Raw genomic sequence first — 19,908 nt, 5'->3', positions numbered from 1 at the left:
AAGAACATGGTATATCTCTCCACCTGTTTGTATCAACTTTAATTTCTTTCATCAGTGTCTTATACTTTTCTGCATACAGGTCTTCTGTCTCCTTAGGTAGGTTTATTCCTAGGTATTTTATTCTTTTTGTAGCAATCGTAAATGGGAGTGTTTCCTTAATTTCTATTTCAGAATTTTCATCATTAGTGTATAGGAATGCAAGAGATATCTGTGCATTAATTTTGTATCCCGCTACTTTACCAAATTCATTGATTAGCTCTAGTAGTTTTCTGGTAGATTCTTTAGGATTCTCTATGTATAGTGTCATGTCATCTGCAAACAGTGACAGCTTTACTTCTTCTTTTCCGATTTGGATTCCTTTTATTTCTTTTGCTTCTCTGATTGCTTTGGCTAAAACTTCCAAACCTATGTTGAATAATAGGGTGAGAATGGACAACCTTGTCTTGTTCCTGATCTTAGAGCAAATGGTTTCAGTTTTTCACCACTGAGAATGATATTGGCTGTGGGTTTGTCATATATGGCCTTTATTATGTTGAGGTAAGTTCCCTCTACGCGTACTTTCTGGAGGGTTTTTATCAAAAATGCGTGTTGAATTTTGTTGAAAGCTTTTTCTGCATCTATTGAGATGATCATATGATTTTTATCCTTCAATTTTTTAACATGGTGGATATTATCTTTCATCACTTTAATATGGTGGATATTTAATATATAATCTTTCATCACTTTAATATGCTGGATATTATCTTTCATCACTTTAATTATGTCCCACCACTCCCTTCTGGCTTGTGGAGTTTCTGCTGAAAGATCAGCTGTTAACCTTATGGTGATTCCCTTGTATGTTATTTGTTGTTTTTCCCTTGCTGCTTTTAATATATTTTCTTTGTATTTAATTTTTGATAGTTTGATTAATATGTGTCTTGGCATGTTTCTCCTTGGATTTATCCTGTATGGGACTCTCTGTGCTTCCTGGACTTGACTGACTATTTCCTTTCCCATATTAGGGAAGTTTTCAATTATAATCTCTTCAAATATTTTCTCAGTCCCTTTCTTTCTCTATTCTTCTTCTGGGACCCCTATAATTCGAATGTTGGTGCGTTTAATGTTGTCCCAGAGGTCTCTAAGATTGTCCTCAATTCTTTTCATTCTTTTTTTTTATGCTACTCTGTGGTAGTTATTTCCACTATTTTATCTTCCAGGTTACTTATCCGTTTTTCTGCCTCAGTTATTCTGCTTTTGATTCCTTCTCGAGTATTCTTAATTTTATTTATCGCATTTTTCCTCATTGTTTGTTTGCTCTTTAGTTCTTCTAGGTCCTTGTTAAACGTTTCTTGTGTTTTCTCCATTCTATTTCCAAGACTTTGGATCATCTTTACTGTCATTACTCTGAATTCTTTTTCAGGTAGACTGCCTATTTCCTATTCATTTTTTAGGTCTGGTGGGTTTTTACCTTGCTCCTTCATCTGTTATGTGTTTCTCTGTCTTTTCATTTTGCTTAACTTACTGTACTTGGGGTCTCCTTTTCACAGGCTGCAGGTTCGTTGTTCCCATTTTTTTTGGTGTCTGCCCCCAGTGGCTAAGATTGGTTCAGTAGGTTGTGTAGGCTTCCTGGTGGAGGGGACTGGTGCCTGTGTTCTGGTGGATCAGGCTGGGTCTTGTCCTTCTGGTGGGCAGGACTACATCCGGTGGTGTGTTTTGGGGTGTCTGTGACCTTATTATGATTGTAGGCAGCCTCTCTGGTAATGGGTGGGGGTGTGTTACTGTCTTGCTGGTTGTTTGGCATAGGGTGTCCAGCACTGTAGCTTGCTGGTTGTTGAGTGGAGCTGGGTCTTAGTGTTGAGACTGAGCTCTCTGGGAGAGCTTGCGCTGTTTGATATTACGTGGACTGGGAGGTCTCTGGTCAACCAATGTCCTGAACTCAGCTCTCCCACCTCAGAGGCACAAGCCTGACACCTGGCCGACGCACCAAGACCCTGTCAGCCACACGGCTCTCAGGAGACCCCACAGCAGCCTCTCCAACCTAATATTCTTTGCATCTTCCATCCATGTTAGGCCCACAGACAGCTGGCCTCATGGAGCTTCTTAATGCCCTTCTTAAAGAGGCACTCCTTAAATTACTTTCAGGCAAGTCTAAAAACATGTTTTTAAAAATGACTAAAGTATCATTTTTACTTTATTTATTTTGATTAATTAATTAATTAATTTCTTTATTTTTGGCTGCGTTGGGTCTTTGTTGCTGCGCGTGGACTTTCTCTAGTCGCATTGAGCAGGGGCTATTCTTCGTTGTGGTGTGCGGGCTTCTCATCACGGTGGCCTCTCTTGTTGCAGAGCATGGGCTATAGGTGCACAGGCTTCAGTAGTTGCAGCACTCGGGCTAAGTAGTTGTGGCTCGTGGGCTCTAGAGCTCAGGCTCAGTAGTTGTGGCCCACAGGCTTAGTTGCTCCACGGCATGTGGGATCTTCCTGGACCAGGGTTCCCATGTCCCCTGCATTGGCAGGCGAATTCTTAACCACTGCACCACCAGGGAAGTCCCTGGCCTTTGTTATTTAAACTGGAAAGTGACTGTAGAAATTTTAGATCACACTGGCTGAAGAACCAAATGAGAATCAAGTGAAAAAGGAGGCAAATCATGAGGGAGGCTGTTTGCTCCCCCTGCACATAAACTCAGGTCTCTATCCACAGCCTTAGCTTTTGAACATCATCAAAGAGCACTTATTTGATTAACACAATAAGAATCCCTAAGATGTATATTATGACAACACACTTAAATACCGAAAGATCTGATAGACATAAAACTACGTATCAGTTGGTTAAAGAACTAACTTTCTAGTTCCAGAGGCAGATCCAAAGGCTTTTATCCTCTAGATCAGTGGTTCTCAAAGTCTGATACTCCAACAATAGCACCAATATTATGGACAACTGTTTAGAAAAGCAAATTCTTGTCCCCACCTCAGATTCTTTGAATCAGAAATACTGAGGGTAAAGCCCAGAAATCTGTGTTTTGTTAAGCCCTCCAGGGGATTCTGGTACTCAGTGGAACTTGAGAATAACTGCTTTCCATAAGTCAACTTTTACACAAGGACATAGTCCCACAGAGTGTGGAAAAAGTATAAACAGATTGTTATCTCACCATGCTCTCATGACCAAATGAGGGAGAAAGAAAATGATCTTTAGTGATCTTTAGCCAAGAGTTAGTTTCTCTAGCCACTTAGGCAAGTGGGGGAGGTAGGTGGGTGGAGACATTCAGACAGCCAACAAGTCTTCAGGCGAATTGAGTCTGACTTTGCCCCAACAAACAAGGTCAATTTAAATTAGCAAGTAACTGTGACACTGGCAGCATGAACTGGGTGTGTGCTCTGTTGCATTATGCTATCCCAAGAGATGGTCATTGTTCCCTCCCTCCCACTGGGCTGGCTGGCTGTAGTCCTCTTATTGACAGAGGCAGGAAACAGGGACAGGACTGCCCATCACATCAAGGGAAGCCAGGCATTCAGGGAAGGGGCTGCCAGGCAAAAGGGACTCTCCAAGCCTTTGAAGACATATATCCAAAAGTCAATCACACACTAAAATTTAGATAGAACTTTGGTACGTAAACAGCTGTATTTAATCCCATACCATCAGCCTATTTTATATCTAAAGTCTATGGCTTCAAATACTTTGAGAATCTGGCCTCAAAGATAGAAAGCCTCATTATAAATCGTATTTACCTGGAGGGTCGTGGCCCCATACCAAGAGATTATCCTAGGGAATTCTCACAAAAACAAACTGACAACTATAATTTTTAAAAATGTCCCCACAATCACATTTTCAGGGAGTTTAAAAAAATTGTTGGAAAAAAAATTATTAGTATAATCTCTACCAGTTAAAATATGGTTTCTCAGATCCTTTTCAGGGCCATTTTATATAACTTATTCATGAATCATTATATCACAAATATAGAGAAGATTTAGGTTTTTTATTTAATTAGAATATTCCTTTAAACATAGAGGACAAGGAAATGACATGTAAAGACTGCTCTTTCACTGGTAAAATGTCAACTTTCATATAAAACACACTGAAGAATAAGATATTTTCACTGTGGACACTGAGTAATGAACAAAAATGTCCCAGTCTAACTCTGTGTAAATTACACACTGACTCTATGTATAATATTTTTTTTCCATGATGCAAATATTTTCCACTTATTCTCGTTTGCCGAGATAAAACCACTTTTCAATTACTTCCTTAAAGTGGCACCACCTCCTTTATTTCTTCTGAGCCCTATGTTTACTTTCAGCTAAAGATATTTTTAAAGTTTCAGGCTTCACTGGAGATTATTTTAGAAAAGGGTTAGATATTGGCTTAAGGAAAATTTTTTTTATTTCATAAAAACTACCAAATGGATGGAATTTCTTCTGATTCTAGTTTACTGGCACACTGGTTTCCAAAAATACAGAGATATTATGGAAATATATGGAAATTGCTCTATTGATTGAAGGAGAAATATCTACTTTTTGTACGTACATTTTTCTAGTTCATGAGAACTTTTCTGACCAGGAGCTCACTCCAACAGCAGGAATTAAGTTTCTTGGTAAACTCAGAGCTCTTTTGAGGATTTACTTGTCTAATAATGGTGCTTTGATCGAGAAAATATAATTCCCATTCAAATGTCATCAGATTCACCGCTTTTAGGGATGATTTAAGTGTGATATAAAAACAATAATATTTGAGATTTCCTCATTAGTCTTAACTTTATATAGATCGTATACTGTCTTGAAATAACAACACACTGAGCTCTTCTGTGGTCTGATGAAAACTTTTCACTATCGCTCCCACCGTCTTTAATACTTCTTAACGTGAAAAGAGCAGTGTGCGCAGGAAGTGAAATGTGTGTCTCCATATCTTTGCCATCTCCAGGCCATCATTCTGCCTCATCTGCCTAGAATTTAAGGAATGAGACTTTTCTGTTTGGCTGTGTACATTATCTCATCGAATCTTTCCAAAAAACCATTAAGGAAGTTCCTATTTTTATTCTCCTCCTCTTACAGATGAGAGACTCGAAGCATAGAGATATTCAGAAACTCCAAAGCCTGTGTGCTTCACCACCACACAATATTAGCAAAGACAGAGAAGCCTCAACCAATTTGTATTCATGAAATGTACAAGAATCCCTCCCAAATTATGGGACCTACTGCACACATCCTTCTTTCCAAAGACTATGATTTTTCATAGTGTTTACTTTTTAATAATAGTAGTCATGATAAAGAAGAAAAATCCTGCTTATCAGAGATGATCTGTAGTTGTATTATTTGGGATTAGGTTTGGCTGTATGTGACAGAAATTCCTAAACAATGATGGCTTAAACCAAATAGAAGTGTGTTTCTGTCTGATATAAAAGCCTGGAGGTAGGCCGCCCTGAGTTGATACAGCAGATTCTCAGAGCCAGGGACTCAGGCCCCCTCTAATTGATTGCTCTACCAGTCCCAAGTTTACTTTATGGTCCCAAATGGCTGTTGGAGTGCCAGCAATTACATTTAAATTCCAGCCTGCAGAAGGAGGAATTGGGGGAAAGGGCACATTTTTTTTTTAAAGATGTTGTATATATTACAACTGTTTACATTATATAGGATGGCCAGAACTTATATGGCCACCCTTGGCTGTAAGAGGAGGAAAAGTTCTCTTTATTCTGAGTTACCATGATGCCTGCTGAAACCTGAAGCTTATTATTAAGGAAGAATGGGGTATGGTTGGATTTGAATTTAGGGGATCAACTCACAGTCTCTGCCACAGAGGGGTGGGGGGATTCATCCACGTTCGGAGGACAGCAGGGTGAACTGGGGACTGTGAAGAACAGGATAGCTTATGCCCATAGAGGTCTCGACCATATGTAGCCAGATTTTTTAAAGAGAATCCAGAAATCTGGATTTTTATGTGAAATCTCCTGAATTTTAAATGTTACCAGTTGATTAAAATATAAAAAACGGTGTGGGCCAAATAAAACCCATCTGTGTCAAGGCTGCAGGCTGAAAGTCTGCTTCCTTTGATCTAAAAGAATTGGCTTTGTTTCTTTTGTAGATTTATTTTTAATTAAACAACAAATATTGATTGAGGAGTACAATGTGGAAGGTACCACGTGAAGGACGATGAAAGACAAAAAGATATAATCTTTCATTGGCACAAGAAAATGTCTGATGTAGGAGACAAGGTTCATGACTAGAATTGGAAAAAAAAAAAAAGAGGTTGCAGTAACTCTTTTTTAGTTTTGTTTTATTTCGTTTTGGTTTTGGCCCAGTTTCTTTACCTGACCCCCAATGCTGTATCTTATTTCCTTAGATCTTTTCTCCACGTTTAATAGTTTCCATCCCCATTTCAGCTCAACCAGGTAAATAACTCTGTCCCTTGAAGTCTGTATTCATAAATGCATCTCTTAGAAACAACAAATATTATCCTCCTTATTTTGTTGCCAATGTTTTATTGTACTGAAAAATTGCTTTGAGCCTTTCTTTATATGCTCTAGTTCTTGTAAAGTTAACCATATACACCTACATGACATAACTTATGTCTGAACTTGACTTCTTATCCTCAGAAGAACGTATGATGGGACAAAAATTATTAATATGTAAGTGTCTACAACATTCACTACTGCTCCTCCCAGCAGTAGAGAGATGAGAGGCCTGGGTGAAGCCACCAAAGCCACTCAGGCAATTCTCTTGACTTGAGAGTTTTCCCCTGCCCTGGGGGACCTGGGACACCTAATCCTCCTGCTGTCCTCTGGCGCTGTCATAACTGGCAGACTGGTGCCAGGAACAGCTATATAATCTGCAGGGCCCAGTGCAAAATGAACTTGTTAAGAATTTCAAGACCAGTGACAGCAAAGCATTAAACTAAACATGAGGTGCTTCTGAGTGCAAGGTGCCGTGTTGGCTACATAGCTCTCATGGCCATGAAGCTGGCCATGACTGTGGTAGTGCACCTGTGGCCACTTGGAGCCAGGGGAGTGGGTGGCATGTGTGTAGCAGGAAACACGGCCCAGAAACATAGGGTGAGGGTTTTTTCAGGGGCATTTTGGGGTGAGAGAGGGTCGTTTACAGTATGAGAAAAGGGAGGGAGGGAAAAGGATAAAGGCTTTTTGTTTGTTTGGAGTGTTATGATTTGGATGTCTCCCTTTAGGGTGTTCAAGAAATAGAACTGAAAAAAAAAGAAAAAAAAGAAGAAATATAGGTGAAGAGGATGGACCTAGAGATTATCATACTAAGTAAAGTAAGTTAGACAAAGACAAATATCATGATATCACTTATATGTGAAGTCTAAAATAATGATACAAATGAACTTATTTACAAACTAGAAATAGACTCACAGACATAGAAAAATTTATCGTTACCTAAGGGGAAAGGAGGGGAGGGATAAATTTGGAATTTGGGATTAACATATATACACTACTATATACAAAATAGATAAACAACAAGGACCAACTGTATAGCATAGGGAACTATATTCAATATCTTGTAATAACCTATAATGGAACAGAATCTGAAAAAGAATACATATATATGTATATACGTATAACTTTGCTGTGCACATGAAACATTGTAAATCAACTATACTTAAATTAAAAATTAATTATTTTTGAAAAGAAATAGAAGTGAAGAAACAATTTTGAAAGGATATTTTATTCCGTAGGACTCTGTGACATTCAAGGACTGAGATATAGGGGTCGTAACTATATAATCATTTTACAGCTAGTAGTAATGTCACTGTTTAGGGAATCACTGATACTTTCAGAGTAATGGTAGTTTGTTGGCATGTATGACCTGTGAGAAAGAAAACACTATGCTTGACTTCCTTCCTTCCTTCCTTCTTTCCTTCCTTCAACAAATATGAAGTCTTTCATTATCTTTCAAAAAGAAGCTTAAATATCTTCACTTAACTATTGTTAAAATTAAGCAACCAAATGATTACTCTCCCAATATAATTGCAAAGAAGATCATAATGAATCTTATTTTATCATAGCTGCTACCCTGTATGTCACATCGCTCACCAGAAGCTATGTTCAAGGACAAGGTCTCTCCAGGGTCTTCTCGACTTGTTCCCCTCACCTCACACACATCCTTCCCTCTATGCCTGACTGCTGTCTTCACTCTCACTATGCCTCCTAGATGCCCAATTCCCATCCAAATGTTCTTACATTGTGAATTTCTGCCCAGAAAGTTCCTTCAACCTCCTTGCCTTGACTAATATGTCACTTTTCACCAAAAATATAGCTCATACTGGGTCCTAAATATCACTTTAATACTATCACTTTTTAATCCCCTCGGAAAAAAATGTCTTCTTTGGAATACACGCCACCTGCTATCCCTCCTTGTCATTGGAAAGCATCTATTTTTGGTCACTCCTCCCTGTTGAGGGGGCCCCAAAATTCTTAGCTGCCTTTTCCCTCCACCAAGCTCATCCTCAAAATATCTAGCCTTGAATCAATCCTATCATCCTCTTGCACTCCTACACCTCCAATTCCACACTACAGGAGAAAATCACACAAGTGTTGGGATTATTGCTGCCAGAAACATATGGCTTCTCCCTCAATAGGCTTCCAGTACCGTCTGCCAGTTCCTTACATGTCCCTGGTGAATGTCCTCGCTAAATCTTCAAAAGATCTACCGAAAATACTTCGAATTGCCACCTGTGCTGGTACTGACTGCTTTTCTCTTAGAAATTAACCTTTCCTGGCCCAATAAATAAACTATGAATTTAAATATATGTGTAAATATCTATGTACCTATATGTATATATAAATATATAGATATCTTGGGTGTGGACTTTTGCATTTCCCGCGCCTATATTTATAAACAAGTCTGAAAATGCATCCCCCTGTGGTAAACTGACTGCACTCATGGCCCACATTAATGGCTTCCTTTTCATACACCCTTTGCCCTACAATTTTACAGCCCCTTCCCATTCTGATCCTGGGCTTGGTTATGTGACTTTCTTTTGTGAAAGCTTGAAAACGTACTTGTATGTGTCTACCTTCTTTTTTGGAACCCTGCCATAGCCTTGAAAGGAAGCCCAGTCTAGGAGAAGGAAAGCACATGGAGCAGAGCGAAACTGTCCTACCCCAAACCAGCCTTGTCTAGTCAGCCCCCAGTCAACCCCTCAGCTGACCACAGATACATGAACAAACCCTACAAGAAGATTTGCCAAATCCGGTCCAGCAGAACTACCCTGCCGACCTGCTGACTCATGAGAAATAAGAAATGGTGGTCATTTTCAATGACTAAGTTTGGGAATGGTTTGTTATGCACAATAGCTAGAACAGGCTCTAAATGGCCCTTTCTCTATTCACAAAGGAAGAGTATACCTTCTCTTTTTTAAGGCACATTCCTCTGCTTGCTCTTTATCCCATTCCTGCCTGTATGCTTTCAGACCTCATCCATTCTGATTATTTCTCTATCTTATATTCTCAACCTACTGTTCTCTGTTCACCTCTTTCCCTAATATATAAACATGTTTAAATCTAATTAAAACATGCAAAAAAAATAAACCTGTGTCTTCAGCAAGTTACTGACCTATTCTGTGTTGCTTCCATTTATATATTTTGAATATATAAGAATAGTCTATACGTGTATATTTGTCTGGATCTGCCATAGAGACAGAACCAACAGGGTGTGTTACATATATAGAGAGAGATTTATTTTAAGGAATTGGCTCATGCAACTGTAAAGGCTTAGTGAGTCCAAAATCTGATGAGGTAGGCCAGCAGGCTGGAGACTCAGCAAAGGGTTGCAGCTCAAGTCCAAAGGCAGTAGTCTGCTAAAATTCCTTCCTGCTTGTGGGGAGGTCAGTCTTTGTTCTATTAAGGCCTTCAACTGATTGGATGAGGCCCACCCACATTATGGTGCGTGATCTGTGTTACTAAAATGCTACTGGTCTACATGTTGATCTCATCCCAAAAACACTTTCACAGAAACATCCAGTATAATACTTGACCAAATATCTGGGCACCATGGTCCAGCCAAGGCAACACATAAAATTAACCATCACAACTTGTTGCATTCATTTTTTGTATTCATTAATCATTCACCTTTTCAGTTACCATCTTATTAACATACCAAAGGCAATGGATACTGCTAAACGCTCTCTTCTTTGTTCTTTTGCTTCCTTTTGCTCTCTCTCCTACATTGCTTCCTATCTCTTTGTTGCTTTTTAGTTTTCTTTATGACACCTCTTCCTTTACCTGCTTTTTTAATGATCCTAAGGGTTGTGCTTCCCAGACTACCTGGGCCCTATCATATACTAGTGGCTTAAACTACCAAATCTGTATCTTCCACTTAGCCCTCTCTTTTGAGTTTCATATTCACTCATCTATTCATTGAAGGTGTTAATCGCATATTATTTTATTGAGCAATAAATACTATTGTGGTTTGTGGCAACCTCTAAAATGGCCCCCAAGATCCCTGCCTCCTGTTAGCCGCACCCCCGTTTTATCCCTCTCCTTGAGTGTGAGCTTCTAATGAACAGAATACAGCAAAAGTGATGAGATGCCACTTCTGAGATTAGGTTACGGAAGGACTCTGGCTTCTGTCTTCTTCACCCTCTCTGTCCTTTCTTGGCTCACTCTGTCTTTCTTAGAGTTCTTACTCTAGGGGAAGCAAGTGGCGTGTTGTATGAAAAGCCTTATGGAGAGGGCTGTGTGCCAAGGAACTCAATCTCCAGGCAACAGCCAGCAAGGACCTGAGACCTGCCACCAGTCACGTGAGTGAGCATGGAAGCAGATCCTCTCCCAGGTGAGTCTTGCTTGAACTGACTGCAGCTCTGCTAGATACCTTTACTGCAGCCTTGTGAGAGACTCTGAGTCAGGGGCACTCAGCTAAGTTGCACCTGGATTTCTGACTCACCGAAATCATGAGAAAATAAATATTTGTGTTTTTAAGCTGCTAAGTTTGCTATAATTTGTTTTACAGTTATAGATCACTAGATGAGGGCTACGCAGGATCCAAAGTCAAATAAGAAATAGCCCTGGAATGCAACGATCCTGCAGGCTATCAGGGGTGATAGAAAAGTGGCCATGATCACAGTACAATATAATAGGTGTTATAGAAACATACACAGTAAGTGATGGGAGCACAGAAAGAAGAGAATTTCCATCCTACTTGAAGGCTGAAGGATTCAACTGGCAGATTTTATTTTGTCATTGAATGAGCAGGCTAAGTCATTTGATGAAAATGAGGAGAAAAGGTGATGGGATACTTCATGATAAAAGAGAACCTTTACTGGAAAGAATAGTTGAAGGATTTGGAAAAGAAACAAATGGTGGTATCTAGGCAGTGGGGAGTTGCTGTTAGAAATCACGGACTTACAGGCTCTCCAGTTGAGGTTGGGGTTTACTTTTCAAATGCTCTTAGCAATATGGATATAAGATTAGAGAAGCTGATGACTGAATTTGGGATTTCAGAAAAGATATAACAGAAAAGCAAAGGACCGAGGAAGAAAAAGAGGCAAGAAAAAGAGCAAGACAATTCTTAAAGTCCTGGTAGAATTTAGGTTGAATAGGGAAAGAAAGACAATCAAAGCTGCTAAGAGTTTGGGGAAATGAGGCTGAATCTGACCTCCCACCGATCAATAGGGCCAAGGGAGTCAATGCTAGGTTTGGCTCAAGCCTAGGTCATACACTCCATTCCTGAGCTGGAGGAGACTTCCAGGCTAGAGTAGGAAAGAATGGTTACCCAGAAGGAAATTCAGATATGCTACCATAAAAAGAGTGAATAGATGCTTTATAACAGAGACTGCTGGTTTCCTACAATAGTCTTCATTGCTTCCAGAGTAAGGGAACCCCTAGTTTTTAGGGGGTGGCATAATGATGGCATTTTCTAGTCTCCTGTAGCTAGGATGGCCACGTAAGTAAGGACCTGATCAAAGGGATGTGGAGAGAAGTGGTGCGTGCAATTTCTGGACTATGCCCTTAAAGTAAAGGGGATGTCATTGCGTTTCCCTTTACTCCTTTTGTGCCTGCTGGAATGTGGTTTGTGGTGCTTAGCCAACGTGGACCATGAGGAAGAGATTACACCCTAGGGAGAAGAGGACCACAGAAGGAGCCTGCCATCCCTGGATGAGCTCATGGAGCCTTCATCTTCCCACATGAGGGATAATTACACTGCATTTTTCTAAAGCCACTTGGAATGTGGTTCTGTGTTACAAGCTGCTGGACCTGTATTTCAACTAATTCAAATGTCTAATAAAAAAGACATGCTGGGAATATAAATGACCATAACATAAGACAGAAAGTAGTAAGCAATAAACAGAGGCACAGGTAAAAAGGATACAGAGAAGAATCACCTCAAGCCACAATGTGAGCTTTCAAAAGAGATTAAAGTTTCTGATCAGTGACAGGCCACAGACTGTCCATAGGTGGTGGAATGCAGGCCAGGGAATGTGCCTCAACATCTGATTCCAGACGGGCTGACGGCAGTGGCAATGGTGGTTGGAGCATGACAGTGACAACTGGCCCATGCATCCAACTCACCCAGGCAACATTTGATACCAAGCAATGATTTGGTATACTTACTTAAATTAGTTCTGGTTTGGGTTGATACTTCTTGACAATAATCATAGAAATTCAGAAATTTAGGGGTGGAAGAAATCCTAGCGACTAGAAAATCTTCTGCTCCAATACCCTTAAAAAAAATAATAATTACAGTGATGCTAAGTAAGTCTGGCACATAGCCAGTAGAACCCAGGCCTTCTAACTCCCAGGTCAGTGAAGGCTGAGGGCTTCTATATACTTAATTTGTAAAGAATCCCTGTGAAGATTTCTTCTCCAGCAAAATTGTAACTTCAGGTTGCTACCTGCAATGCCTTTTTATTTTTCCATGAACAAACCTTGCATTGGCATAGCAATCTTTAGCTTTCAGAATAATTTCACATTTTTTCTCATTTGATCCTGACAATAATCCTATGCAGTGAGGTGAGGTAATTGAAGCTGAAAGTCTTCAAGAGACCCTCCGACAATGAAGATCTATTAATCGGCAAAGGGAGTTGCGTATGATGCTCTTACTAATCATCCACTAATTTTCCTAATTGTCATTTTTCCAGCCTTTCTGACTCTTACTTTATTGAGGAAAAATATTGTGTGCTGCCTTGTGATGAAACTGGAGTAAACCTCAGACAACAAGTTATTCAGGGTGGTTTTTGTTATTTGGACCTGCATTGTCCAATAGGTAGCCTCTATCCACATGCGGACTATTTAGATATAAATTAATTAAAATTAAGTACAATTTAAAACTCAGTTCTCGGTCACACTAGTCTCATTTCAAGTGCTCGGCCCCCGGCTACTCTACTGGACGCTACTGATATAGAACATTTCCATCATGTCAGAAAGTTCTATGGGACAGCCTAGAGATCTAAGAGACACGTCTCTCTTCCACCAATACTCAATCTTGCCCTCTGTGCATAATCCAAGCCCAAAGACTGGTCCCCAAGCTCTCCCACTCCCTAAAGGAGATTTTAACACTGGTAACGACAACAGAAATCGTTTGGCCTAGTCCTGCTAAGAAAGGGACGTGGCAATGAAAGTCCAAGATTCTTCCACAAAAGTCAGTACAGCAAGTGGGCGGTGAAAAGGTGGCCGCTACCCAGACGTGGAGGTGGAAGGAGAGGCAAACGGGCGGGGCTGAACGCCGCGCGCGCCGGGCGGGCGCAGTCTCGAGGCCGGGGGCGGGGCCGCGCGCGGCGGGCCGGGGAGGAGGGGGAGCATAGCGGCCCGCGCGCCAGCCTAGCCGTGCGTGCTCACGTGACAGGTCCGCGAGGTCCCGCTCGCGCAGTAGTCTGGGCGAGCGAAGATGGCGGCCGAGAGGGAGCCTCCTCCGCTGGGGGTCGGGAAACCCACCGACTTTGAGGAACTGGAGGACGGAGAGGACCTGTTCACCAGCACTGTCTCCACCTTAGAGGTGAGACCGCGTCGCCGTGAGTGCTGCGCTCCGTCGCTGCCGCGCGTCTCACCTTTCGGTGCCTTTGCCGTGCCCCGACTTGTCCCTCCCCACCCCCCGGGATTTGCAAGGACCTGGTTGGGGCGACACCTGTGACGCGGGCCCCACCTCGGGGACCTGTCATTGGGCTGGAGTTGGCCTGGGCGGCTAGGCCTGCTTAAGAGAGCAAACTGCGGGCCGGGGGGCCGACCTGAACCCCTGAGGGGCCGGGACCGGACAGAGCATCGCAGTGCCCTTTCCCCGTTCAGCTGGCCCTCGTCAGTGTCACTTGCACCTCTTCTTCCAGTGCAGAGAAGGTTTTGCCCTGGGTCCCCGCAAACCTCACCGCGCTGCCGGGCGACCTCCGCAGCCCCTTTTAAGAGGTGCTTGCTTTTCCCTTCCCAAGGAAGGGTGTGCCTCCGAAAGGGGAGAGCAGTGAAGAGAGTGCTCAGTGGCCGAGGCGCTGGAGGGAGCGTGTGGATGCACTTTTCCCGGTCCTGGCCCTTCATGGACTGCTAGTTCCCCTTGAGGGAGGTACCTGTTTTGGACTGTTAAATAGGTAAATGCATTTGATCGGTCTTGCTTGTCTTCTTTAGTTCTTAAGCTTTTTAAGGAACATAGTGTTGATAAAATACACAGTTGAAGGGAGGGAATAGTTCAGGAAACTGCTGGGCGGTGGGGGAGGTTTTTTTTTTTTTAAGTTACCAGGGGAGAAATAAAAACAGATCCTCACTCCTTTTTCCTCTTTTCTCGCATGATCAGCGATCTCTGAAGCTAAGTCTTCCTGTTTTTGTCAAAGGAAACGCCCTCTGAACTTAACTGTATTGGGTCTCCTGTATCCAGTTCATATTTGAATTGCTTTGCCTTTGATGAGCGCACACACACCTCATAGCCCAACTTTAAGTGTGTGTATGTGTATTAAAATATAAGCACATTTCCCAGAGAATTATCTTGGGCTGTACTTCTTTATAAACTGCTTTTCAGTAAGCTTTCCTAGCTTGTTGAACTCTGCAGCAAATCAATTGGAAATTATTGTAAAATATCCATTATTTGGCATTCACTTAGCTGAAACTGGAACTTCCGGCACCCGTTTTCGGTACTGACCACATTCTGCTAATTGTATATGCAGGTTCCTGCCCAAACCCCACCTGTCCTCAGGATTATATGCTGCTTGGGCCTAGGGATAGTGCCTTGATCATCTTTGTTTCCTCACAAAATCTTGACCATTGATTGTATTTAGCAAATGTTTGCTGAATTAATTGTCAAAACCAGCATCCCCTAAGAATTAGTAAAAATTATCTTGCACAGCAAATTACATTTTTGGGCCAATATCCTTGTAGTCCTTTATGTATACTCTACAGCTACCTTAACACGTACTGAAAGTTAGTGTCTATGCATAATCCTAAGACCTGTATTCCTTGTGAGAGCTACAAAGGTTTTCCACCAGCAAGGATCAGAATAAACTTAATTAACATAGTTTAAACTAGAATATTGTGAACACTAAGCATTCTGTTTAATTGAAGTCTTTTAAAGTTGAGTAAAAGGAACTATAACTTATATTTCCCATTTGGATGGGACTTTTTAATAAGGTATTTGACTTTTCAGTAGAAGTCTACAGAATTTTGAGTATGAATAAATTTATTTTGGTTACTGCATTATGAAAACTTTTAAAAAAGTTGGTTCTGATTGTTCATCTAAACCCCTTATTTCGTGAGACTCGGTATTAATTTTAAGGTAGTATAACTGTGAGACTTAAAAATTCAGAAATTTTTTTTTTGCTTTTCAAACTATTTGGGGAAGGATAGGTAGCAGCATTTATTAGTATACCAAAGCTGCTCTAAAGGAATGTTTTTTCAGTATGCCCCTTTTCTTTTGAATAGTGCTTCTCAAACTTCAGTGTGTAGGGGAAACCATAGGATTCTTGTTTAAAATGTAGATGCCTTTGCCTCACTAGAATCTGCATGTTTTATAAGTGTTCTAGATCATTATTTTTCAAACATTATATATAAGTTACCTAGAGATCTTGTTAAAGCAAATTCTGATTCTGTAGGTCTCGGATAAGCCAAATTCTGCATTTTTAACAAACTCCTCATGACATTGCTTCTAGTCCCAAGGACAACAATGAGTTGCAAAGCCCCAGGTGATTCTGATACAGGTCATCTGCTTTGAATAGTTCTTACCTAAGCCGTAAATTGTAAGAAAGGCATAAAAATTAATGTCTTTCTATTTAAAAAAAAAGTAAGTCAGAGTTTTAAAAATATTATGCATGTAGAAACTTTTTCATTTGAGGGCATTTGGAGGAAAAAAATCAGTTGAAATCCATATAAGTGAAAATCAAATTATACACAGCTTCCATGTCATAATTGTTAAGCTTGTAATGACTATACAACTTAGTGTATATGTATGCTATGAGTATGTTTTTATCCCAATATTAAACTTTCCTTTCAAAATTAAGAACAGTCACATAAAGCTATGTTCAGTAGCTAAAGCATATTTAAAACCCCTACTGTATGTTTCTGTTGTGACTATGAAACAGAGTGGAGAAGGGCTGGCATGGGGGCAGGGAAGGGACTGAAAACGGAAAATATCTGGCAAAAGCTTGTTCTTCTTTTGTACCTGAGAGGCTTTACATTGTTTAGGAATACCACTTTTACTGCCTTTTTTTTTTTTTTTTTTAATGATATAGTCCTAAGCTTAAAAGATGCTTGCCCTAAGGCAGCATGAAGTAGTAAGACAACACCTTAAAAAGGTCAGGAAATTTCTATTATATGCCTGTTCTTTTTTTTTTTTCTTTATTGGATTATAGTTGATTTACAGTGTTGTGTTAGTTTCACCTGTTCTTTTTTTAAACAGCTTTATTGAGTTATAATTCACGTACCATATAACTCACGCATTTAATATGTACAATTTTATGGGTTTTAGTATATTCACAGATACTACATTTTCATCACCTCAGAAAGAAACCTCGTACCCTGTCACCTCTGTCCCCATTCCCTAAACTCCTCTGCTCCCAACCTTAGGCAACTACTAATTCACTTTCTGTCTCTATAGACGTCCCTATTCTAGACTTTATATGAATGAAATCATGTAACATGTGGTCTTTTGTGACTGACTTCTTTCACTTGGTATAATGTTTTCAAAGTCTATACTTAATTCTTTTTTATGCCTGAGTAATAATCCATTGTATGGCTATACCACATTTTGTTTATCCATTTTGTCATTCATTGGACATTTGCATTGTTTCCCCATTTTGACTATTATAAATAATGCTGCAATAAACATTTGTGTACAAGTGGAATTGCTGGGTTATATGGTGACTCTACATTTAATCATTTGAAGAATTGCTGGAGTGGTTTCCCAAAATGGCCACACCATTTTACATTCCCACCAGCCATGTGTGAGGGAACCAGTTTTTCCACATCCTCACCAACACTTGTTATTATTCGACTTTTTTATTCTATCCATCATAATGCATGTGAAATGGTTTCTAAGTGTGGTTTTGATTATATTTTCTTGAAGACATCTTTGCATATGCTTGTTGGCCGTTTGTACATCTTTGGAGAAATGTCTGTTCAGAGCCTTTGCTCATTTTTCAGTTGGGTTATCTTTTTATTTTTTATTTTTATAAATTTATTTATTTTACTTTTGGCTGCATTGGGTCTTCGTTGCTGTGTGCAGGCTTTCTCTAGTTGCAGCGAGCGGGGGCTACTCTGTGTTGCGGGACACAGGCTTCTCATTGCGGTGGCTTCTCTTGTTGCAGAGCATGGGCTCTAGGTGCACAGGCTTCAGTAGTTGTGGCGCAAGGGCTTAGTTGCTCTGTGGCATGTGGGATCTTCCCGGACCAGGGCTCGAACCGGTGTCCCCTGCATAGGCAGGTGGATTCTTAACCACTGCGCCACCAGGGAAGCCCTGTCTTTTTATTTATAAGAATTTTTTTGTATATCGTAGATACAAGTTCTTTACCAGATACATGATTTGCAAAAATTTTTTCCCACTCTGTAGATTGTCTTTTCATGTTCTTGACAGTGTTCTCTGAAGCACAAATGTTTTAAAAATTTGATGAAGTCCAGTTTGTTTTTTATTTTGTTGGTCATGCTTTCAACATCATATATAAGAATCCCCTACCCAATCCGAGGTCATGAAGATTTATATCTGTTTTTTTTTAATTTATTAATTCATTCATATTAACAATAATCAACCTATTACGTGTCAGCATAAATCACATTTTTAACAGAAAATATATTTTCCAAAACAAGAGAAAATATGTGAGGAGTGGCATTGTTTTACATTAAGTTCTTTTTACATAAATTTACGTCACACTTTTTTATTCAAAAAGAAAGTCACAAAAATTATAATCCTCCTCATCAGTTCACTCAGTCCCATGTAATTAATTTTTTTTCATCTTGATCTTTTGTTAGCACTTTTATGAATTCATCAGTTTTCCATTAGAATTCTGAAAATGCTTATTCATTCAGTTCAGCAGTATAGTCAGTTACCAGAAACCTGTACTTGTCAGAGTCTTTTCCATGAATTCCATGAATATCTGTTTTCTTCTAAGAGTTTTATAGTTTTGGCTCTTAACATTTAGGGGTTTGATTCGTTTTGAGTTAACTTTTGTATATGGTATGAGGTAAAGTCCAACTTCATTGTTTTGCATGTGGCAATCCAGTTGTCACAGCACCATTTGATGAAAAGATTGTTTCTCCATTGAATGGTCTTGGCATCCTTTCTGAAAATTGGTTGACTGTAGATGTTTACACCTGGTTCTTGTACTAACCTCAAATCTTAAGGTCAGCTGAAGTTAAGTTGAGAACCACAGTTTCACCAACACTGTCACATGATAGTTTATAGTGCATTTCAAATGAAATTTCCAGATGGGAGGTTCACAGGTCTTAGAATTCCTTTCCCACCATGTAACCCTATGCCATAATTGCTCAGAAGATACTGTACTTAGTTGACTTCAGTAAATACTTGAGTATTTACTCTCTACCATACTTTTTAGATGATAACAGGAGTGCAGATACTAGCAAGATAATGCAAATCTTTGAGGACAGAAAATCTCCAGTGGAGAGGAAAGATATACAGAAAGCTCTGATACAGACAGACTGTGACTATATGATCTGAAAACACTGAAAGTACCAGTGAAATGGGAGCGATTCTAACTCCTATCGGCATTCCTGACACATAGTAGATGAACAGTAAGTGTTTCTGTTGGCTAGGAAAAGCCATTGAGATGATAATATTTAAGAGAGACTTCGAAGGGTGGAATGAAATTTCAGTGTGGGAGAATGGCACGTGTCACTTAAGGTTCAGTCCATATTTTAGGGAACCATAAATAATTCTGAGTGGCTGAATATAGGATGTTACAGGTTAATGTGGTGAGATTGTGAACAGCTTTGAAATTTGTTTTGTAGGCACGTGAGAGCTCTGGAAGATTTTCAGGGCAGTAACATGATCACCTAGGAAGCTTAATGTGCTAGTGGTCTGAGGGATAAATTTGAGTGCGAGGTATCATTGGTAGGTTGATGAGCCAGAGGTTATTTTAAATCTGAGGTTAAAAGCCTCAAGAAGAAAAGTGCAAATAATAAAGGAGAGAAAGAAGTTGATGCAATAGCAGATTAAAAGATAGACATCTTAAGACTTACAATGTCTAGGGGAAGGAATTATAAGTTTATTTCATTTGGGAATAAGTTATACCAATGCAGATACTATCAGACAGCTAGAAATACTGGGTGGCTAGAGATACAGATTCAATACAATTTATTGAATGGTGACACTAAACCAAACTAGTTTAGTAGAAATCTAGTCCTTGCCCTTACGGAGTATATGAACCAACAGGAGTCAACATAATAAACACACCTGTGTGAACAAGCATCTGCAATACCAGGTGATATATGTGTAATTGAAATATGCACATGGTACAGAAATAGTATAGAAAACTGGAGTGACTTAATTGCATAGAGATGATCTTTGAAAC

At 39.9% G+C, this 19,908-nt stretch overlaps 1 protein-coding gene across 2 annotated transcripts in view; it reads left to right on the top strand.

The window, feature by feature from the left end:
- The first annotated feature begins 13,761 nt into the window (after positions 1–13,761).
- The window catches only part of SNX2 (sorting nexin 2), a 53,414-nt gene continuing 47,267 nt past the window's right edge, over positions 13,762–19,908 (top strand). Inside the window, exon 1 of one of the 2 annotated variants that reach the window (XM_027099304.1) lies at positions 13,762–13,913. In XM_027099304.1, coding sequence (XP_026955105.1) covers positions 13,806–13,913 — 108 coding nt within the window. In that variant the 5' untranslated portion in view covers positions 13,762–13,805. Of the gene's footprint in view, positions 13,914–14,234; positions 14,491–19,908 lie in introns of those variants that run through there. The other variant, XM_027099311.1, reaches the window with a different exon arrangement.

The sequence above is a fragment of the Aethalodelphis obliquidens genome, unplaced genomic scaffold (assembly GCF_003676395.1).
Source record: "Aethalodelphis obliquidens isolate GAN/ISIS:26980383/991018 unplaced genomic scaffold, ASM367639v1 scaffold4, whole genome shotgun sequence".
Classification (NCBI taxonomy): Eukaryota; Metazoa; Chordata; class Mammalia; order Artiodactyla; family Delphinidae; genus Aethalodelphis; species Aethalodelphis obliquidens.
The sequence above is the reverse complement of the archived record's forward strand: the minus strand, read 5'-3'. Positions and strand labels throughout refer to the sequence as shown.